This window comes from Abramis brama (genome assembly GCF_963993115.1).
Source record: "Abramis brama genome assembly, chromosome: 1".
Taxonomy (NCBI): domain Eukaryota; kingdom Metazoa; phylum Chordata; class Actinopteri; order Cypriniformes; family Leuciscidae; genus Abramis; species Abramis brama.
This window is the reverse complement of record NC_139963.1, coordinates 75,736,343-75,759,861: the sequence shown is the minus strand read 5'-3', so window position 1 is coordinate 75,759,861 and position 23,519 is coordinate 75,736,343. Positions and strand designations below refer to the sequence as shown.

The 23,519-nt window shown below is 45.8% G+C and overlaps 3 protein-coding genes across 4 annotated transcripts in view; 2 read left to right on the top strand and 1 right to left on the bottom strand.

The window, feature by feature from the left end:
• The window catches only part of LOC311082374 (uncharacterized protein), a gene marked incomplete at both ends in the record, with an annotated part of 9,742 nt that extends 8,479 nt beyond the window's left edge, over window positions 1-1,263 (bottom strand). The window contains 2 exons of the mRNA XM_084113127.1: window positions 955-1,042; window positions 1,175-1,263. Coding sequence (XP_083969253.1) covers window positions 955-1,042; window positions 1,175-1,263 — 177 coding nt within the window. The remainder of the gene's footprint in view (window positions 1-954; window positions 1,043-1,174) is intronic.
• Window positions 1,264-1,293: 30 nt separating this feature from the next.
• On the top strand, window positions 1,294-8,489 carry LOC311082361 (uncharacterized protein; the record flags this gene model as incomplete). Its single annotated transcript, XM_084113120.1, has 7 exons — window positions 1,294-1,476; window positions 3,210-3,355; window positions 3,550-3,737; window positions 3,931-6,190; window positions 6,438-6,543; window positions 8,060-8,113; window positions 8,188-8,489. The coding sequence occupies 7 exons, from the start codon at window positions 1,294-1,296 to the stop codon at window positions 8,350-8,352; spliced, it is 3,102 nt and encodes a 1,033-aa protein (XP_083969246.1). The 3' UTR covers window positions 8,353-8,489.
• Window positions 8,490-8,798: 309 nt separating this feature from the next.
• On the top strand, window positions 8,799-22,248 carry triobpb (TRIO and F-actin binding protein b). Of its 2 annotated transcripts, none has more exons than XM_084114891.1 (12): window positions 8,799-9,013; window positions 10,206-10,262; window positions 10,350-10,418; window positions 11,893-11,982; window positions 12,090-12,199; window positions 12,281-12,677; window positions 13,189-13,420; window positions 17,769-17,871; window positions 18,045-18,204; window positions 18,294-18,398; window positions 19,009-19,095; window positions 21,467-22,248. In XM_084114891.1, exons 1-12 carry the CDS (start codon window positions 9,008-9,010, stop codon window positions 21,617-21,619), a joined length of 1,569 nt encoding a protein of 522 aa, XP_083971017.1. In that variant the 5' UTR covers window positions 8,799-9,007; the 3' UTR covers window positions 21,620-22,248. The 2 variants fall into 2 exon arrangements, with proteins under 2 accessions (XP_083971017.1, XP_083971016.1); XM_084114890.1 differs by having other exon boundaries at window positions 8,801-9,013; window positions 12,281-12,680.
• Window positions 22,249-23,519: the final 1,271 nt, after the last annotated feature.

Genomic DNA, 23,519 nt, shown 5'->3' with positions numbered 1-23,519 from the left:
TTATTGATTTATTTGGTAGGTAGCAATGTAATAAGCGGGATCATGTAGAGCGAGGCAGTTGTTATAGCGAATACAACCCCTTCAGGCTGATTCAAGCTCCGCTTCGCGTCTCGGGGTTGTATTCGCTATAACAACCGCCTCGCTCTACATTATCCCTTACTTAATGAAGAGGAAGACTGACAGAAACAGAAGATGTCTGATAAGTGTGATCTGTGTCTGCAGGGACTGATCATTCTCTCTTCACTTCTCTCTGTCAAGGTTCTGTCAGTCGTGTCCCCCGCCAACAAAAAAACTGCTTATTAATCTCTGATTATTATGATATAATGTATTCTGGGTAATATTTGTTGTTTTAGAGAAAGTAGCCTACAGTAATATACTGTGAATTAAAGTCGACACTCAGAGGCTGTGTTCCAGATCACACCCTTTACCCTCATCATTTCTCTCATACATGTCCAAAAGTTCTTGTTGAGAATGAACAGAGGTTTAGATGTTTTATTAATAATAATAGAGTCGTTATGGTGATCAGTGTGTGTGTATTAGTGGGTCTCTTCACCCTTGACTCTTTAGTTTTCCTCTGGCTGCTGTGGCAGTGTTGTATGACCCCATTGTGCTGGAGAGTAGAGAGAGAGAGTGTGTGTGTGTGTGTGTGTGTGATGGGTAGGTTTAGGGGTAGGGTTAGTGTGTGTGTGCGTGTGTGTGTGTGTGTGTGTGTGTGATGGGTAGGTTTAGGGGTAGGGTTAGTGTGTGTGCGTGTGTGTGTGTGATGGGTAGGGTTAGGAGTAGGGTTAGTGTGTGTGTGTGTGTGTGTGTGTGTGTGTGTGTGTGTGTGTGTGTGTGTGTGTGTGTGTGTGATGGGTTAGGGTTAGGGTTAGGGTTAGGGGCAGAATGTACACTTTGAACAGTATAAAAACCATTACATCTATGGAGAGTCCCCACAAAGATAGCGAACCAGACGTGTGTGTGTGTTTGTGTATGTGTGTGTGTGTGTGTGTGTGTGTGTGTGTGTGTGTGTGTGATGTTGTGCAGCAGCTGCTCCACGTCTCTGATATTTAATACACACAACAGATGGACACACACGTGCAGCATCACTGTCTGCTATTGTTGAGCGAGCCAATGGGAAGAGTGTGTGTGTGTGTGAGTGAGAGAGTGAGTTTAGTGTTCATCTCTAACTCACTGGACCCTCATCTGCTGCTCAGGTAACACACGTTCCCTCTCACGGTCTGTCTCTTCGTGCGCTTGTTTCCTGCGCGTTTGAACTTGCATGTGTGTGAAGGCGATTAAAGATTACCCATGATGCCCCTGGCTGCCGCTGATGAGCCCGTGTGCCCGAAGTTCCAGCCCAACATCTTCGACTCCACCCGCTGCCACGACTGCTTGCGACAGAAACACCTGCACAACACCTGCAGCGGCGGCGAGCATGCGCCCGGGCCACGCGCTTCTGACACGCACAGCGACGAGAAGGACACCAGCGCCAAGGTGAGACGCACACACACACACAGAGATAGCGACACACACAGATAGTGACACACACACACAGACTCCAGACTGATGCTCGAAGCTGTTGAACAGAAACTAGGCATGCAATTTACTGCACAATTGTGTTTGGTTTGGATTCTGTAATAATGACAGATGCAGTGTGTAATAAATTAGAGTAATTAATTGAAGTAATACAGGAGAGTGGATGACGTGCGCACGCACATTCTCGTTATTAATGAATGAAGGCGGATCATTTTCGTCTCTTTGCGGCATCAGAGTAACACGATACATTCACAGAGAGACTTCGACAGCTGAACACTGCCGTAACTGACAGAAATATATTATTGTGTGGTTGCTATAACACTGGTAAAAAATATATGTTGGATTTACATAAAATATATATGCACCTTTTTTGCATCACACATTTCTAAGTAATTTTTCAAAATTGGAATAATTTCAATTAAGAAAACCTTTGTGTATACTTAAATATTTGAGTTCACTCAACATTCTTTACTTAAAAATATATGTAACGTGATATAGGCCCGGTTTCACAGACAGGGCTTAGACTAAGCCAGGATTAGACCATAGATCAATTAGGACATTTAAGTAATTTTTATAAACATGCTTAGAAAAAAACATTACCGATGTGCATCTTAAAACTAAAAAGGCACTGATATATTTTTAAGATCAGTCAGTGCAAGTTTATTTCAGTGGAAACAGCTCAGACTTACATTTTAGTCTAGGACTAGTCTTAAGCCCTGTCTGTGAAACCAGGGGATAATCTACTAAGTAATGTTAAGTTAACACAACTTGCAAAAAGAATGTTGAGTGAACTCAAATATTTAAGTACATATAACAAAGTTTTTCTTGTTAATTTTAAGTAAAGTAAAATTATTCCAATTTGGGTTTACTTGATGCAAAAATGGTGCATACATAGTTTAAGTAAATCCAACACATCATATTTACCAGTGTAGGGTGATCAGTGTGTTTTCCTCCTGCATGGCATGAAAATGTCCTCTTCGGCTCAGGTTCTCCCTTCAATGTACGTCTGTTGGACTTTTTCACCTGTTTTCCGTTCCGGCAGGTAAAATGGTTTGTCTGATCCCTCAGTAAAGTAACATCACTGTCCTCAACAACATCACTGATTTGAGGAATCATTCATGTCTGGAGTTTTATCAGCACCAGTGATGATGACTGATCTAACATTACCAGTGAACACGTGATCCACTCTTTGATCCATTAGAGCTGTTAAATATTGCCAGACAGAAAGGAGTTAACACGTAATCATGTTTATCATCTCAGAAGTGTTTATCCGTATTTGACGAATACTGATATTTCAGCTGCTGATTATTCACTTATCTGAAATAATAATGAGAAGAAAAGCCACAAACCAGACAGAGTTACAGCCGTGAAACCCTAAACCCGTACAGTGTGTGTGTGTGTGTGTGATACTGCATGTGAAGTGCTATTTTAGTTGCTTAATATCCTCAGAAATCTCCAGTTAACAAGACCTAGATCTAGTCTTATTTTATTTGGAGCAAAACATGTCTATTAGTGATAAAGAACAGCTAACATTACTAATGCTGAAACCATGGTTTATTATAAGCTGGATTCACAGCATCAGTCTCTTCTGATGCCTTAAAGTTCCTTCAGAACATCATGGGTTACACAGATGGTTTCATCGGTTATGCGCGGCTCTCTGATTGGTTGTGTGTGTTCCGTCCACCAATCAGGAAGACTCAGATGTGCTGTCAGTGGTCAGCAGCTACTGTGATGTCAGCAGAGGGGGGCGGGGCTTTGAGGAGAGCTCCCTCTGCATCTTGAGTCCCGACTGTGACCTTTATCTGTGTGACGGAGACGACGACCAAAGCTCGGACAGGTAAGCCTGCTAAAGAGCCCTTGAATGTTACTCAGTTTTGAAATGGAGTCTATGCTGTTGTTATGATATTTATCTTGTATTATAAGAAGTTTTTTAAAACTTTGCATTGCATACTTTGCTCCAAGAATGTGTTTTGAGAGTGAGAGTGTGTTGAGTTCTGGCCTCATTCTTTCCGTATGCAACTTTAATCCCAGTCAGGGTGACGATTCCGTGTACAGCAGCTCTGCCGGTCCTGAGGAATACTCCAGCCTCCTTCATCATCCTTCATCCTACCGTAGAATGACCCGCTTGGATCCGCCGCCGCACCGGACGAGCCCCCGTTCCTGGACAGAGGTGCCTCAGAGTCGCCGGGATGGCTTTGGCCAGATCGGTTTTTCTCACGGTGAGGAAAACACCAATATCCAGTTACCATCCGAGCAGCTTGTGGTGTTGTTGGGATAGTCAGAGTGGCAGTTTGAGGTGTCAGGTGGAGTCGAGTTGCACGGGCTTTTCCTGGGTGCTGCGTCATAGTGCATGACTACAGGGTATCAGTTCACATATTAACACAGGTCACGATCTTGTCTCTCTGTCTGCAGGCAGCGTGAAGGAAGGAAGGGATCGGGAGAGTGGATATTTCTCTCTGGGAAGGGCTGCCGGGAGCAGAGCTCTCCGTGATCAGAGTCCCCCTGCTCCGTATCGGCATTCTGAGAGAGGGCATCCCCTGCCTAGCAACAAAAGCCCAGAACCCAAAGCCGCCATTCCATTTCGGAACCCGGATCTAGGTGTCCCCTCGGAAAGGAGAACCTCAGAGTTTCAGAACCCCGAGCAGCTCGCAGAAGACTATCCTGCGCAGTACCCTCCAGACCCGCTGGATCTCAGCGTGGAGGTCGAGGCCCTCGCCGGTCCCCGAGCGCTGAGTCCCACCCCGTTCAAACAAGCAGAATCGATCGGCTCCTCTGGCCGAAGAGGTGGACGAAATCCCCACACGTCTCCCTTACGGCATCCGGGAACGCTCAACTCTTCCCAAAGAGGTTCCGGCTTCTCGCGTTCCTCTTCTCCCTCCCGTAGTACCTCCCCGTTCAGACGGGCCGAGTCCAGCTCCTCTCTCAACACGGTCGGCTTTCGGCCTAGCAGTGTTTCACTCGGACAAGATCGGGCATCGGTCAGTCCGGCACGGAATAGCTACTCTGGAGGTGCGCAGAAAAACCTCCGATCGTTTGCGAGCACCGTAGGCACCCTCAGTACTGTCAGTAAGTCTTATGTGGACCTGAGAGGCTCTTTACAGAAACCCGATACCAACAGCTCCTTCGTTGGGTCTAGAGAAAACCGTGGAAGCTTGTCGCCTTCCAGACGGAGTTATGAAAGTCCTGCTCTTAGGAAAACTGAAACAAAAAGCCCTTTGTACGAGCGCGGTCACGACAGACAGAGTTCCTCCCCCTCAGTGAACAGATTTGATTCAAGAAGCCAGTCCCCTTCCAGACGGAGTTATGAAAGTCCTGCTCTTAGGAAAACCGAAACGAAAAGCGTTACATATGAACGCGGTCATGAAAGGCAGAGTTCCTCCCCTTCAGTGGGCCGCTATGATTCAAGAAGCCAGTCCCCTTCCAAAAGGAGTTATGAAAGTCCTGCTCTTAGGAAAACCGAAACAAAAAGCCCTTCATATGAACGCAGTCATGATAGACAGAGTTCCTCCACCTCAGTGGGCCGATTTGATTCAAGAAGCCAGTCCCCTTCCAGGCGGAGTTATGAAAGTCCTGCTGTTAAGAAAACTGAGACGAAAAACACCTCGTACGAGCGCGGCCATGACAGACGGAGTTCCTCCCCTTCCTCAAAGGGCCGCTATGATTCAAGAAGCCAGTCCCCCATGGGGAGGCCGGAGACAAATGGCTCATCAAGTCAGATTCGAGAGGGTCGTCGCAGTGCGTCTCCGGTCAGGAAGGGCTACGGAACGCCCAGCCAATCAGACAGAAGATCTGTGTCTAATGGGCGGAGTTATGACAGAAACAGCCCCTCCCCATCCAGGAAAAGTTATGAAACGCAAAGCCAAACCACAATGAAGACACCAGAAGCAAAGAGCTCCCTTCACAGCTACAACCGAGACAGCCGACACTCTTCCCCAAGTAGAGGTCCACAGCGAAGCCCTGGCTCATCATCGCTTCGTAAGTCCGAAACGAGCCAGTCCTCATCAAACCGTGGCCCCAAGAGCCGCAGTCCCTCCCCCTTAAGGCGGGCCAATGACAACCCAAGCCAATCTCTTCCCCGTAAGTCAGAGATGTCTTCATGTATGTCTACACTGAGGCGTGACATTGCAGACCACATCCCTCTCAGGAACACTGTGAGTGACAGAACTGGCTCCACCTCTCATGTAAGAAACTCCACAAGTAACCATGATTCAACCCCTTCATCAGGCCGCTGGAGAGGCTCCACCCACTCTCTCAACAGCCAATCAGTCTCACGCAACTCCTCCCCATCACGACACAGCACTGAGAAGAAACATATCAGCTCCTTTCCCAAATCTGTCCCTGTTGTTGCCTGGGAATCGCCACAAGACGGAAGCAAGAAGAGCAGCATGAGGAAAAGCCAAGAGGTGCAAAGCTCCACGCCTGACAACCGGCGAGCGCCGAGCCGACACAGAAGCCCCTCCCCTCCGGTCCAAAGACACACCTCTTCCCAGAGCTCCATGGACTCTGAGTCAAGCCATCTATCCGCCGGCTCATCGGGTCTCAACCGGGAAGAATATGCCATGATGGCTGACATTCCCAAGGTCAAAACGGTCTTCCAGAGGGAGGGTCCGAGCCAGCTGGGGGGGATCGAGAGCCGGCAGAAACGAGAACTTTCCCGCTACAAACCGGCCAGGTGCGCAGAAAATATGTGGTCTTCTCAAATATCATTTAAAAATGAAAGAGGCCAAAAATATAAGTTGGTCACACTGGGTAAACAGAAAAACTTACCGCCTGATGCCGATATTTGAAAAATGCCAAATATTGGCCGATATATCGGTCGACCACTAGTGTAAACGGCAGAGTATGTGTAGAATATTGTGAATCAGATTGCACAAGGGTTTAGTCATATCTTCAGTCTCATGGTGTTTGTGTGTTTCCAGTCACTCCCAGAGCAAATCTCCTCACTGGGAATGGGACGAGCTAGAGGATGAAAGAGACAGTGGTACACTATCAAGAGCTCACTCGTCCAGCTCCCTGCACACACTGGTAATACACACGCCATTATAGTTATCACTATAGTTATTATAATAGTTGCCATTGTTGTTATTGTTCTTGATGTTACCGGCTTCAGAATAATTATAGGTCAGTTAGAGGTCATATGTATATGCCACATTCCTCATTAAAATATTACACAGATCCTGCTGATGACACTAGAGCCCGAAGCCATTTGTTTTGAGAATAATGGCTGGCTGATGAAGTTATTGGCTGGCTAGCCGGCTCAGCCAAAACCTAAATGGCTGCTGCAGCCGGCAAACTTTTCATAGCTGCAAATGGCTGAAGCTGCCACTTCATGTCTACAGATGATTTTTACTTTCACGATTGGTTGCTGATAAAAAGGAAATGACCATATTTGGATCCAACAGGATTCTACAGAAGAGAGAAAGAGCTTCCTAAAGGTGCATGTGATGAGAGGGTGACGGCAGAGATCGCGGAGAAGTATGTTGATTAAGAACGCAAACTTTTGTTGAATTTATGAGAAATCTACAGACGCAAACAGACGAAGTGTAGTAAAATAAAGACTCTGAAAGTCTCTTTCACTCTGAAAGTCTTTTTTTCAAGTCTGAAAGAAGACATGTTATTGGAGACAAATATCCAAAAATCTCAAAATTGACCAGTAAAAAAAAAACGATGTTTTTGCCTGCCGTGTCTCGCCTTAATATAAACACACACTGTTATCAGTATTATTTTAGACAAAGTTTTGCACATTTCACTTCAATGTACACCGAAGCATGCGTCGTGAATTAGAAACAGTGGTTTGTTACTGCAGTAATATCACGTTCAGTGCTATAAATCTCTCCGTTCCAGAATATTTGGTTCATAACATCAATCTTTGATTCAGGTGTTTGTGCAACCGTGCCCTGAAGATTTAACAAAAGTCTGGGTAGGCCTAAGTTAAAAAAAAAAAAGTAAGTAGGAATTAGGAAAGTATGTGAGAAGTGAGATCAAAATTACCTTGCTTGCTTCTTTCCGCCATTTCACCTCAGTGCGAGAAATAAATGCATCGCTTCTTCTGTACGGAAAACGAGCAATTTTAATTGGTCGTCAATTCACTGTGAGTCTGTGTATCGTAGCAACGAGCACAAGACTGTGCTGTTATGAATCCAGTGGCAAAATAGATCTCGTGTATTGTTTATATATTTCGTGTGTGTATGTCTCTATGTGATAGAATTATTATTTGATGCAAATAATTCTAGCCAGCTCAGCCAAACTTTATCAGATGGCGGCTCAATTTGGCTTACGAAATTATTGGCTGGCGGCGGCTGAAATTCTAAATGGCGCAAATGGCGGCGGCTTCGGGGTCTAGATGACACTGCACTCAGTGTAGGGGAAAACCACACACCCTTGTACTCTCCAGTGGTTAAACCCAGCCAGCATGAGTATCTTATCCTGAAAGACATAAAAAAACAAACACACACACACTGTTTGCACACACGTCTGCCCAGGTCCATGATCATGAACCTGTGTGCCTCATGCATTATATGTGTGTGTGTGTGTTTGACAGAGAGCGAGCAGTCCGGTCGAGGAGCAGCCGTCCAGATCCTCCGGACAGAAGCAGGTACAGTCACATCTCTGCAGAAACACTCGAGATCCTTCACTGCTTGATTACACCAGTGTGTGTTTGTTCTGCAGAAAGCACACAGACCCTCAGTGTATTTCTCCTGCAGCGTGGATCAGACTGATGAAGAACCAATGCAACAACAGGCACGTCACTCACACACACTTACAGGGGTCATTCACACACAAATAAAAACCCTGTCATCATTTACACACCATTGTTGTTCCAAACCCGTTTGACTTTCTTCTTCTCTGGAACACAAAAGGAGATGCTATAGGCAGAATGACAGTCTCAGTCACCATTCACTTTCATTGCATCTTTGAACAGAACTGATTAAATCAACATCTACTTTCTGTTATACGGGTTTGGAACAACATGAGGGCGAGTAAGTGATTAGTGAGTCATTTTTGGATGTACTTCACTTTATGAGTCATCTTTTAATCTTAATCTTTTTTTGCTTATTTGACTTAATTTAACTTTACATTCATTTTTAGTTATGTTGGAGTAGACGCTCGAGTATTGAATTCTCTCCATTATTTTAACAATGTGTTGTTAAACCACCATAGCAGGTTTTACTGTGAGAGTATTATTTGCGCGCTGCTGATTGGTTGCTGACTTGCGCCGGGCGGTTCTGATTGGATGTTGTGCTTCGCTGGGCGGTTCTGATTGGCCGCTCGCTTCCGCTGAACTGTAATCGGGATCCGCCCCGGCAACACCGACAGCAGCGCGAGTTCCGCCAAACTTACGTTGCGATCTACCGATTAAACCAGTAAAAGTACTATTAAACATGATCATCTTCAGCTTTAGTAAAACTTGACAGCGAGCGGTAACGCTTCTCAGATGCGGCGTGTTTAATCTGCGTTTGTGTTTGTGCTGCGGCTGGATTTGAACATCATGACGGTGAGTTTCACTTTAATTCACTTTAATGTCCGTCGCTCTCAGTGTAAACACGACGGCAGTTTAATTCTGTGTTGTACAAGTCCATTCAAACTCCAGTTAGTGTGTGTTGGCGTGCAGTGTGTGTTGTGTTTGCACGGTACGTGAGCAAACACAACTTGTTTTTTATATGTGTGTGTTTGTGCGCGCGCGACACACCCGCGCTCACAGCGCATGCGCATTACTGAGGCTGGTTTCTGCTGGTTTCTAGTTCATGTAAATAAACACTAACTTTGATATTATAAGTGCTTTGGTAATCCTGATCAGAGTTTAGTTCAGCTGTCACCATCACCTGTGTGTGTGTGTGTGTGTGCGTGTTTTTTTGTATGCTTTATAAGGCATGTGATCATTGTGTAACTCTAGAATATTTGATCAGATTAGTTTTTCTAATGTTCATTCATGTGTTTATTTGTCTTTCTGTGTCAAAAACGGTGGTAATCAAATTAAGGCATGAAGCATTAACTAAATATAATTTTTTTTTTAAATGTAATCAAATGAAAATCAAACAATTCCTTTTATTTTTTTGGCAAACAAAATACTACAACTAAATGTTAATGTAAATGTTATAAAAATGAAGTTTTAATAAGTTTGTTGTTATTACTTTGAAAGGTACAGTCTACTTTACAATAGTATTATATTTCTGTCACAATTTCATCCCAATCCCGTGACATTCTGTTACTCAGTAAATCCCATTATAATGACTGGATTCTGTCCGAGTGTTCGTGAATCATTCTAGAAGCCACTGAATCATCTTGGTGAATCATTTGATATTGATTCATTGTGTGAATCACAAACACTCACTGACTGTTAGAGCGGTTATTAAAGTTTGTTCATTATTATTACTGAACTACAGAAGAACTGGTAAGAGTAATCTGTGGTGAAGTACACTAGTGACATATAGCCTATATATGCATATTTTGGTGGAAATAAGGGATGTATTTTGCAATTGCATTGGTTTTTATAAAAAAAATTTGGAAACTGTTTTTATTTAGTGATAATTGAACATCAGTTTCACCATCAGTGTCTGCTGTTTCCTGTGCTGTCGTATTTGTTCCTCACACACTTGCACGCATTTGTGTGTGTGAGTGAGTGTGTGTGTGTGTGTGTGCTAAGCATGATGCATTGACATTGCTCTGATACACCTGTCTGTCTGTAGCCTGACCTGCTGAACTTTAAGAAGGGATGGATGTCTAAACTGGACGAGAGTGGAGAGGTGAGACACGTCTGTCTGTCTGTCTGTCTGTTATCACGATGTTGAACGTGTTTCATCATGACTGACCGTGTGTGTGTGTGTGTTCAGTGGAGGAAACACTGGTTTGTGCTGACAGACGCTGGACTGAAGTACTACAGAGACTCTGCGGCGGAGGAGGTGAGAATCACGTATGAACACGACACATGCAAACACGCTAACATGTATGAACACACTAACATGAACACGGTAACATGAAAACATGACATGCTAACATGTATGAACACGCTAACATGAAAACATGACATGCTAACAAGTATGAACACGCTAACATGAAAACACAACACGCTAACATGTATGAACACGCTAACATGAAAACACGACACGCGAACACGCTAACATGTATGAACACGCTAACATGGAAACACGACATGTGAACACGCTAACATGAAAACATGACACGCTAACATGTATGAACACGCTAACATGGAACACGACACGCTAACATGTATGAACACGCTAACATGAAAACACGACACGCTAACATGTATGAACACGCTAACATGAAAACACGACATGCTAACATGTATGAACACGCTAACATGGAAAAATGACATGTGAACACGCTAACATGTATGAACACGCTAACATGGAAACACAACATGAACACGCTAACATGTATGAACACGCTAACATGGAAACACAACATGTGAACACGCTAACATGTATGAACACGCTAACATGGAAACACGACATGTGAACACGCTAACATGTATGAACATGCAAACACACAAACATGTATGAACACGCTAACATGCAAACACGACATACGAACACGCAAACACGTATGAACACGCTAACATGCAAACACGACACGTGTGAACACGACACATGCGAACACGCAAACATGTATGAACAAGCTAACAAAGAAACACGACACATGCGAACACGCAAACATGTATGAACACGCTATCATGCGAACACATGTGAACACGACACGCGAACATGTATGAACATGCTATCATGCAAACACAACACACGCGAACAGGTGTGAACACACAAACATGAATGAACATGCTAACATCCAAACACGTATGAACATGCGAACATGACACACGCATGAACACAACAAACACGAACGCGCATGAACACGACACACGCGAACACGTGTGAACACACAAACATGAATGAACATGCTAACATCCAAACACGTATGAACATGCGAACATGACACGCATGAACACAACAAACACGAACGCGCATGAACACGACACACGCGAACACGTGTGAACACGACACGCAAACATGTATGAACATGCTATCATGCAAACACGTATGAACATGCGAACATGACACGCATGAACACAACGAACACGAACGCGCATGAACACGACACACGCGAACACGTGTGAACACGCAGACACGTATGAACATGCAAACACGCGCGAACACGACACGCGAACATGACATGCAGATTTCTGTGGAAACCACCATACATTTAATTTTTCAGGATTCTTTGAGCAGAAAGTTCACGAGAACAGCATTTATTTGAAACAGGATCTTCTACTGTGGACTTTCCGCACTTTAACGCAGTGCATGTCAGATTTAGCATGATAGTGAATTCCTGAAGAGTGTGTGTGTGATATCTGCTCAGAGAGACGAGGTGGATGGAGAGATCGACCTGAAGTCGTGTGTGAAGGTGCTGGAGTTTGACGTGGAGAAGAACTACGGCTTCCAGATCCAGGTCAGTCGAGACGAGCGTGTGTGTGTGTGTGTGTGTGATCCTGTCCGGACCTGCTGCATTCCTGTTCCTCTGATGCTCACAGTCTCTGACTCTCTCCTGTTCCTCAGACCACAGACGCCGCCTTCACACTCTCAGCTATGACTGCTGGGATACGGAGGAACTGGATTGAGGTTCTGAGGAAGAACGTTCAACCCAGCAGCTCTCCAGACCTCACACAGTCAGTGACACACACACACACACACTCACACTCACACACACTCACACACACTGACGTACTGATGTGTGTTTCCTCCCTCAGGCTGCCGAGCCTAAGCAGTGATAAAGAGAACGCTCGTCACCGCCTGCGCAGCCAATCAGAGGCCTCCTCCACCACCGCAAACCCCGCCCACAGAAAGTTCGACTATGTGGAGCTGTCGCCCGTAGCCACGCCTCCTACTCCTGCCTCCGCCAATCAGAGAGAGTCCGGGGAGGGGCAGGTGAGAGAGCACAGCCAATGGCAGGAGGAGCGTCGGCGTGACGACGCCCACAACCAGTGGGAGGCGGTGCTGTCGAGGAAGGGGGCGGGCCTGTCGGAACAGAAGCGAATAGAGGAGGAGATCGAGAAGAAGTGGGCGGAGTTTGAGCGGCTGCCACTCAAGGAGATGAGGTCACTCCCACCGATGGGCTCGTCAGCCAATCAGGCTCTGGAGAGGGAGGTAGTGCGTGGATACTGTCTATCTGCTCTCATGAATGACTTTATGAGAACTGAATAGAACACAGAGAGACTCGTGAGCCCTTATAACGCATTCGGCTCCTGTTGCTAAATATATTTAGCTTCTTTCCCATATATCACGGCCAGGGCTCGTAATTATTATTATTATTAATTTAGTTTTTGCTATAGGTCAAGTATTATTCGAAATGTCAAAGAATTGGCAAGCAAGTAAAAACTCTTATGACCGTTTTTAAACTCATGTTCCATTCGGCCAAAATTGACCCGTAAAAACGGCTGCGTGTTTTTTTTAATGCGTTATAAGGGTTAATTTAGTGATCAAATGATTAAATGAGCTCCATAAAGACCTTATGGAGCTTTATTGGCAGTCATTTGTTCTGCTCTCTGTGTGTGTGTGTGTGTGTGTGTGTGTGTGTGTGTGCATGAGTGTTACCTGTCCAGCACCGCTGCGCCCCTGCAGAAGGCTTTACCTCCGCGTGTCTCTCTCTGTCCTGCAGGTGGCGTCTCTGAGGCAGCAGCTGGCGGGGCTGGGGGCGGGGCTTGGGTCGGGGTGGGTGGGGCCAGCGTGCTGTGGGGCGGAGTCTCGCTGCAGGGACAGTCTGCAGCAGATGGAGCGTGTGCACAGGGAGGCTCTGGAGCAGCTGGAGCGACAGCACACACTGCAGATCAGCGCTCTGGAGAGAGAGAGAGACTCGCTGCTGAGGGAGGAGACGGACGCCACTGCGAGAGGTACTGGCCACTCCCACTAACATGTGATCCTATAGAGGCCAACTGCGGCTGAGGTACTGGCCACTCCCACTAACATGTGACCCTATAGAGGCCAACTGCGGCTGAGGTACTGGCCACTCCCACTAACATGTGATCCTATAGAGGCCAACCGCGGCTCTTGTTTTTTTTTTTTTTTTTGGTTTTTTATCAAAATCTCTCTTTTTTGTCTTGGCACGAAGTTCTGGAAAACTCTAAGTGAAGTCCTGATATGAAAATTTGTTTAAATTCATACCTACGTACCCTAATACCCATGACCAAAATTGTACTTTTTTTTTTAAACATTGAATCTTGGATAAATATATATAGACCGACCTACCGACCCTGTTACGGCAAACCAAAATATTTTTACGGATGGCCTTAGCCACGACCAGTTGTAGCAATAAAATACACGTTCTTACAGCCGCCTACGGGACCAACACACTACTTCCTTAGCAGCAAGACATGCACTAATGGCGGCGCTGCTTTACTTCCGTGTTTCGCTGGATTTGTGTATAGAGGTCAACCGCGGCTCACGTACTGGCCACTCCCACTAACATGTGACCCTATAGAGGCCAACCGCGGCTCACGTACTGGCCACTCCCACTAACATGTGACCCTATAGAGGCCAACCGCGGCTCACGTACTGGCCACTCCCACTAACATGTGACCCTATAGAGGCCAACCGCGGCTCACGTACTGGCCACTCCCACTAACATGTGACCCTATAGAGGCCAACCGCGGCTCACGTACTGGCCACTCCCACTAACGTGACCCTATAGAGGCCAACCGCGGCTCACGTACTGGCCACTCCCACTAACATGTGACCCTATAGAGGTCAACCGCGGCTCACGTACTGGCCACTCCCACTAACATGTGACCCTATAGAGGCCAACCGCGGCTCACGTACTGGCCACTCCCACTAACATGTGACCCTATAGAGGCCAACCGCGGCTCACGTACTGGCCACTCCCACTAACATGTGACCCTATAGAGGCCAACCGCGGCTCACGTACTGGCCACTCCCACTAACATGTGACCCTATAGAGGTCAACCGCGGCTCACGTACTGGCCACTCCCACTAACATGTGACCCTATAGAGGCCAACCGCGGCTCACGTACTGGCCACTCCCACTAACATGTGACCCTATAGAGGCCAACCGCGGCTCACGTACTGGCCACTCCCACTAACATGTGACCCTCTAGAGGTCAACCGCGGCTCACGTACTGGCCACTCCCACTAACATGTGACCCTATAGAGGCCAACCGCGGCTCACGTACTGGCCACTCCCACTAACATGTGACCCTATAGAGGCCAACCGCGGCTCACGTACTGGCCACTCCCACTAACATGTGACCCTATAGAGGCCAACCGCGGCTCACGTACTGGCCACTCCCACTAACATGTGACCCTATAGAGGCCAACCGCGGCTCACGTACTGGCCACTCCCACTAACATGTGACCCTATAGAGGCCAACCGCGGCTCACGTACTGGCCACTCCCACTAACATGTGACCCTATAGAGGCCAACCGCGGCTCACGTACTGGCCACTCCCACTAACATGTGACCCTATAGAGGTCAACCGCGGCTCACGTACTGGCCACTCCCACTAACATGTGACCCTATAGAGGTCAACCGCGGCTCACGTACTGGCCACTCCCACTAACATGTGACCCTATAGAGGCCAACCGCGGCTCACGTACTGGCCACTCCCACTAACATGTGACCCTATAGAGGCCAACCGCGGCTCACGTACTGGCCACTCCCACTAACATGTGACCCTATAGAGGTCAACCGCGGCTCACGTACTGGCCACTCCCACTAACATGTGACCCTATAGAGCAGGGGGCGGCAATAGGCGGCCCGCGGGCCAAAACTGGCCCGCCAGCAATATTTTTTTGATTTTTTTTTAATCAGCCTATTTTTATTTTACAATAACGGTTTACAAATATACCCCGCGTATCATTCGTTCAATCGTGTGTTTTTTTTTAAATTAAAACCAAAAATAAAAAAATGAAAAACGACTTGTTTTTCCATTATTTTTTTCCTGAACTAAAATGAAAAAAACGAATAACGACTCGTTTTCCGATTTTCTGATTGTGCGCTCAGATCAAAAATAGAAAAAATCAGGTTTAGACGAATTTGAATGTTGAATTTTAATTTAACACCTAGCAGACATACCAATTAAATCGTTTTAAACAGATCAAGTACTATTGTGGTAACAGATTACAGCCATTTTAATGCACACCACACGTAGGCTACTTAACAGTGTTAAATTTGAAAAATACTGTTCGATAGAACTGCTTTGTTACCACAGTTATCTGCGTGCTTCCTCGGCGATGAAGATCCACATTTGCGGCTATCCAACACGAAAATGCAGCAAAGCCTTACAATATTTTCTTCAGAAAACTCCATATTTCTCCCACACACTGGACTTAATTTTTGATGACTATTGTCGACAACTTTACAATCTCCACTGGCTATTCTTTTCTTCAACTCCTCAGCATCCATCTCGACGACTGTAACCCCTCATTTACACTGCACACGCCTGCGGCGCATTACGGCTGCGACACGGTTACCGGAGCTGATCGTGCCCATTCTAGTCATTGCTTGTGTTTACACCGGCCGCGACGCGGCGCGTTTCAGAAGCTTCCCAGAAGCAGCTCTCCGCGCCGCTTCGCTAAATATAGGCGCCTAGTCTATTTTTGACGGACGCGCGTCCAAGTCGCACCGGGAATACCAAATAAAAGTCAAAAAATCATTGTCAAATTCAAAATAAACACCCTGTGCAAACTCCCAAACGTATTACACACCATATCCTTGGTAGAAATCATAGACTGTATGGTAGAAACTCAAAAATCAAGAAAAACCACGTCTGACAGGCAAATGACGTGGTCTCGCGCATCCAGTCGCGATCCGCTTCTGAAATGCTCCTGTTGTGAGTTGGCACCGCGTGGAGGACGGAATGAAACCTTGTCGCAGACGTAATGCACCGCAGACGTGTGCGGTGTAAATGAGGGGTAAGCAGATCGCGCGCGCGGTCATGATGAATTTTTAAAAGTGAAAGTAACCTATAGGTAACGTTATAGATCCTGGGAGGGCGTGGTGCGTGGGCACAAATAAACTGATGTGGTTTTTAAATTATTTTATAAACTTGAAATACAGGCATATTTTTTGTAGATGTGTTCCTAAAAATATGCATATATTTTTACGTTTAAATGTGATTGTTTTAAACCCGTGTTTCCCCCGTGTCAGACCCGACTCGCATCCGTATCCGACACAGTTGGATATTTTTCCCCCGTTTGAGCAAAATTTGCGGGTGACCCGTCGGCTACCCGAACCCGTGCAGGACTCTATTTTAAAGTATAAAGACGGTAGCGGTCAGAACTCTGGTGTAGGTTTGGACAGAGCGGGCGGTCTGACTGACAATAGCCCACTCCCGACGTGTTTTGACAGTGCATCCGCACTTCATTCTGACCAACGGTAACCTACACCTATAGCTCTGAGGAGCTGTTTGGTACTGAAACCATTGTCATTCAACAACATTCTTTTTTTTTTTTTTTTTTTGCAAGGATGTTTGAAATAGTTTGGCAGAAAATAGCCTACTTCATTTTTCAGTAGGGCAATATGGGTTTCATGTCGCTTGAGTGATTTGATATTTATTTGTTATATTTCATTATTTTTTTTCTGTGACATTTTTTCTCTGCTGACAGTACAATGTTAAAATAATATTTATATTGACACGAACACAATTTTTGTATAGCATTTATAATTGTTATAGGCTACTTAATATCTCTCTTTCCGTTAGAGACATTTGAATGTGAGATTCTGGAAATGAGATCTAAATTTTGCGGACTACTCTGTGTAGCTGGCCCGCCATCTACTGGCTAAAAAAAATATTGGCCCGCAGCCAAAGTTATTTGCCGACCCCTGCTATAGAGGCCAACCGCGGCTCACGTACTGGCCACTCCCACTAACATGTGACCCTATAGAGGCCAACCGCGGCTCACGTACTGGCCACTCCCACTAACATGTGACCCTATAGAGGCCAACCGCGGCTCACGTACTGGCCACTCCCACTAACATGTGACCCTATAGAGGCCAACCGCGGCTCACGTACTGGCCACTCCCACTAACATGTGACCCTATAGAGGCCAACCGCGGCTCACGTACTGGCCACTCCCACTAACATGTGACCCTATAAACGTAAACTACATTGTTTCTATAGATAACATCTTTTAAATGAATAATTTTATATTTCTCCATTGTTTTCGATGACATCATTGGCAGTGCTGTGAATGATGTTCACACGCGTGTGTTTGTGTTGTCAGTGATGGAGGCGTTACAGAAAGCACACAGGGAAGAGCTGGAGAAAACCACACAACTCTCAGAGACACGTGGCATGGACACACACACGCTTAACAAACAACAACAGTGAGTACACACACATTCAACAGTGACTACACACACACACACACAACACACTCAACAGTGACTACACACACACTCAACAGTAACAATTATGTGGCAGAAAGGTGCTTCGATATGAAACAGATACACACACACATTCAGTTATCGGGTCTGAACGAGGATGTGTGTGTGTGTAGGGCAGAAGTGGCGTCTCTGCGACGAGAGCTGCAGGCTCTGTCGGAGCGGTTCTCCCAGAAGTGTCTGGATCTGAAGCGAGCGCAGCAGCAGCACGAACACACACACACACAGATGAGCCTGAGAGACCGACAGCTGGAGCAGCTGAAGAGAGACAACCAGGTGAGACACACACACACACACACACCAGACACCAGTTCAGGTTCAGTGTGCAGAACATGACGTGTGTGTGTGTGTGTGTGTGTGTGCAGGACTTGCAGGCCCGCCTGTCGCAGGAAGTGAAGGTGGTTCGCTCGCTGGTCACAGGTCAAGGGTCAGACGCAGATGGCAGCGAGAGGTCGTGGTGTGAGATGCAGGTGAGGCGTTCGCTCATGTTTCATCGCTGTAATGTTTCTGATGCTTATAACACTAATGTGTCACAACGTTAGAAGAATGTAATGTAGATTAACAAATGAGGGACGAAGATTGGAGTGTATAGAGACCAGACATGACACACGTATGAGTTTGGTTGACCACAGTGTGCCAGTCTGAAACATCAGCCCAGTGGAGTTCAAGCGAGCGGATGAAGACGTGGGCCACACCTCATAACAGGAGCATCAGATGCACGTTTACTGTGTGTCTGTCCAGACGCTACAGCACCTCCATAGAGAGGATATCATATCTGATAATAATATAACTCATAACTCATTCATGAGCCTCTCTGACCAGGCCTGATTTCACCAGTGGTTCTCTTCAGCCAATCAGGCGTGAGCAGGTCATGATGCGTCAGGCTCACGCGAGGAGTGAAGATCTTATTAACCAGTTCATTCATAATTATAAAAACATCTGTAGTTTTTATTTATATTTTTTAACTCCGCTTTATCAAGTTAGTTATTCAGTATTAGGCCTTTTTATGCAAATCAGCAGAGTTGGTTATTTAAGAGCCGTGTGTGTGTGTGTGTGTGTGTGTGTGTGTGTGTGTCGCAGGTGCTGCTGAGGGTGCGAGAGAACGAACTGCAGTATCTACACCAAGAGCTCAACAGCCTCCGCAACCAGATGCACTTCCTCACCACGGTAACACACCTGCGCCTGTGTGTGTGTGTGTGTGTGTTTTCCTCGTCTGTCTGTGTATGCGGTCCGTGTGTACCGCATATTCCCCCCGTGTGTGTGTGTGTTTTCCTCGTATGTCTGTTTGTACCGCATGTTCCCCATCTGTGTGCGTGTGTTTGTGGTCAGTGTGTAACGCGTGTTCCTCGTCTGTGTGTGTGTGTGTGTGTGTTTTCCTCGTCTGTCTGTGTGTGTAATGTGTGTTCCCTGTGTGTGTGTGTGTGTGTGTGGTCTGTGTGTGTGTTTTCCTCGTCTGTCTGTGTGTGTGTGTGTGTGTGTGTTCTGTGTGTAACGTGTGTTCCCTGTGTGTGTGTGTGTTTTCCTCGTCTGTCTGTGTGTGTAATGTGTGTTCCCTGTGTGTGTGTGTTTTCCTCGTCTGTCTGTGTGTGTGTGTGTGTGGTCTGTGTGTGTGTTTTCCTCGTCTGTCTGTGTGTGTAACGTGTGTTCCCTGTGTGTGTGTGGTCAGTGTGTAATGCGTGTTCCCTGTGTGTGTGTGGTCAGTGTGTAATGCGTGTTCCTCGTCTGTGTGTGTGTGTGTGTGTGTTTTCCTCGTCTGTCTGTGTGTGTGATCCGTGTGGTCTGTGTGTAACGTGTGTTCCCTGTGTGTGTGTGTGTGTGTGTGTGTGTGTGTGGTCTGTGTGTAACGTGTGTTCCCTGTGTGTGTGTGTTCCCTGTGTGTGTGTGTGTGTGTGTGTGTGTGTGTGGTCTGTGTGTGTGTGTTTCCTCGTCTGTCTGTGTGTAATGTGTGTTCCCTGTGTGTGTGTGTGTGTGTGTGGTCTGTGTGTGTGTGTTTTCCTCGTCTGTCTGTGTGTGTAACGTGTGTTCCCTGTGTGTGTGTGTGGTCTGTGTGTGTGTAACGCATGTTCCCTGTGTGTGTGTGTGTGTGTGTGTGTGGTCAGTGTGTAACGCGTGTTCCCTGTGTGTGTGTGTGTGGTCAGTGTGTAACGCGTGTTCCCTGTGTGTGTGTGTGTGTGTGTGTGTGTGTGTGTGTGTGTGTGTGGTCAGTGTGTAACGTGTGTTCCCTGTGTGTGTGTGTGTGTGTGTGGTCAGTGTGTAACGTGTGTTCCCTGTGTGTGTGTGTGTGTGTGTGTGTGTGGTCAGTGTGTGTGTGTGTGTGTGTGTGTGTGTGTGTGTGGTCAGTGTGTAACAAAATGTGACATTGGTGATATTGATATTCGGTGTTTTTAAATGTGTGTAAAATGAGCAGTTCTGGGAAAATGCATCAAAAATAGATCCATAACAAATAAACGAGTTTTCTGACCACACGAGGTCTATTCCAGCTGGCAGTCGTAGAGCACAGGCACAGCACGACACACACACGACACACACACACACACACACACGACACACACGTCTACAGGACAGGCCGTGCTAGAGACACTCCCAGTACATCTACACCTCAGTCCCTCACAGGCTCCCAGCCGCTCTGTCCTGTGTGTGTGTGTGTGTGTGTGTGTGTGTGTGTGCTCTCTCCTGTCCATCATTTATGAGCTGGTGATGATCAATAAATGCAGCTCGTATCTGATGCTGCCGGTGACCTGAACTCTGCATATGCACATATCAAATCTGCATGATATAGCGCGGGAATAGAAGATCTGATTTAATTTAAAAACGCATGAAGTGACCTGAGCAAAGGTTAGGTTAGTCTCTAGTGTGAAAGCATGTTCTGTTTGGTTCGGACTTTCAGAACATTTACAGGAAGATCCGCTGGTTCCCGCGTAGCCTAAAGCACTGAAGAAGAGTATTGATGTGCAGATCTGTCAGTGCTGCCCACTAGATGATGACGACAGGACACAAGCACGGCATGTAAAGTTCTTTAGTGCGCTCGCATAACTGCAGTGTGAAACCAAACCAGAACTACCCGGATGCATCAAAACATGACCTGTGGTGCGGCTCTCAGGTGTGAAAGATACGCAACACAGCACGAAGCCTACAGGCATCATCTCAAAAGATGTACTCCTTGGGAAGAAAGTTAGCGTAGAGCCCTCACAAAAGCGATAAAAGTAACCGTGTGATGGGCTATATGTCATGTTATAGCCAGATATGACGACGCTACTGCCACACGCATCACCACAGACGAGCATCTCTTCATCAAGCAAACGTGTGCGTCGAGCCGGCGAGTGTGTGTGTGTGTGTGGTAGAGCGAGGGAGAAGAGCGAGAGTGACGGCGATTAGCTGTGGAGTGAGTAGCGACTCTAGTCATGTGGAGAGAAACGGAGGGCCGACCCGGCCTGAGGACAGTGGCGGGAAATATCGGGTCGAGTCCGGGCTCGGGCAGAGAATATAAGCTCTAGTGTGTAACGCGTGTTCTCTCTCTCTGTGTGTGTGTGTGTGTCAGGAGAAGAGCAGCGTGTGCGAGCGCTACCGAGAGGTGTGTGAGGAGCTGAGTGTGATGAAGAGTCGCAGCGAGCGAGAGGCCGAGGCTCTCCGAGAACACCTGAGGCTGGCTCTGAGCGCTCTGCACGAGAACGACAACACCCTGCAGCACTGACCGCCGGTCACGTGACCCTCAGCCAATCACGTGACCCTCGGCTCAGGCCGTCAGCCAATCAGCTGCGGGACACTGGAACAAGCTTCTGCACTTTCTCATGTGTGTCTATGGGACCTAACTGGAACGTCTCTCTGTCGCTGGTGTGGAGGAACTGAACACACACACACACACACACACACACACACACACTCATAGCTGATAGAGATCATATTTGCCAATCGCATATCATGTGTGTGTGTGTGTTCTCTGGAAGCTCGTTTCCACCACAGCATACAAGAATATCTTACAGTTCTGAGAAGAAAGTCAGAGATTAAACTTTCCCTCTTCATCTCACAAGTTCTGGCTTTTCCTCTCGCAGTTTTGCAGTTCATATCTCGCAGGTCAGAGTTCATGCGTTCACTCTTAACAGTCAGCATTATGGGATAGAGCATTATGGGATAGAGAGAGTTTTGTTCTGCGGCAGAAACGAGCTTCCGACTGTCTTAGTGCCACACACACCAGAGCTTTGCTTGAATGAGCCAATGTTTTTACAGATGTTTGAGTTTTTTGTAATATTTAAGTGTAGAGTTTTACGCATATGTTCACATATCGAGCTATAGCTAATAAACATGGGTTATTTGGTTCCCGGACTCTGAGTGCTGGTCATTTCAGTCTTATTATAACAGTTGTTTACGCTGAAATAACGTGAGCAATCACACCTGAAGGCTCAGGGATTGTGGGAAACGCCACTGAACAGGTTATTAACCAGCAGAGATGATGAGAGTGTGTTCATCTACGTCTTTTAAGATGAAAGTGTGTGTTTATACAGTAATAATAGTGAGGGAGTGATATAGATCAGCTGTTCTCCACCTTGCTGAATCTAATTCTGTAATTTTGTAATGTATTTGTAATAAATACTCTAGGCTATGTAAAAAGTGTTACCATAGACGCGCGTGCACACATAATATGACATCACACTCTGCGCATGTGTTTTACAACATAATTTAACATATACATAGTCCTAACACTTTTTAAATAGCCCACTTTAAGTGCTTATTACAAATACATTACTAAATGCTTATAATGAATAAAAATAAATTAACAAAAATTTGAATAATTATAATAATGACTTTATTCAGGATTCAGAATGTAAGGTCCATAGTACAAATTTAAAAATGACAATAGATACAACATAGCAATAAAATATACAGTACATAGAAATAAATTAATAAGTAAAAGGTCAGTAACTTTTTTTTTTTTTTTTTTTTAACAACAACTTTATTGAGTTTTTTTTCTTATCACAATAAACAATAAAGACGTCTGACAAAGAAGGAAAAAAAATAAAATAAAAAATATGACATCCTCAAAATGTACAATATAAATCTTATTGTATTATAAACTGAGAGTCACACCTCCAGCAAATCATCTGAAAATACATTTTCTATACTGTACACATGACAAGGGAGAACAAACTAGATTGAAAGAACTCAAAACAATAAAAATAAGCTAAAACAAAATAAATAACATAAAACAAACCAAATAAGAGGGACTCGGCTCATCTGAAGTGTTATTAAACGTTTATGCCGTTTTTTAGCCTGGGCATTCTCAACCTTTATAAGACAGTTTTGGAACAGCAAAAGTTAATTTTTAAGTGCAGACCATGTGGGGGAGGACTTAGCAAATCGACATTTATGTATATAATATTTGTTGCTATAATTAGATTATTGAAAAAGGTCAGTAACTTAGACTTTAACTTTCACTTGAGCGCCATCATCACGTGATCACATCACATCATCACGTGATCGTCCATATGGTGTTGAGCAGGGATCAGTCAGTAGATCGCACCTCACTGCAGTACACGAGATCCAGGGGGCGGAGTTGGATCCAGATCTAAGGGGTGGAGATTGGTGGGTTTAGGGAT

Bases quoted from the DNA above. Each gene is read 5' to 3' on its own strand.
- triobpb (XM_084114890.1), top strand. The intron at 18,205-18,293 runs GTGAGACACACA...GTGTGTGTGCAG, and splicing joins AGCTGAAGAGAGACAACCAG to GACTTGCAGGCCCGCCTGTC. The intron at 18,399-19,008 runs GTGAGGCGTTCG...TGTGTGTCGCAG, and splicing joins GGTCGTGGTGTGAGATGCAG to GTGCTGCTGAGGGTGCGAGA.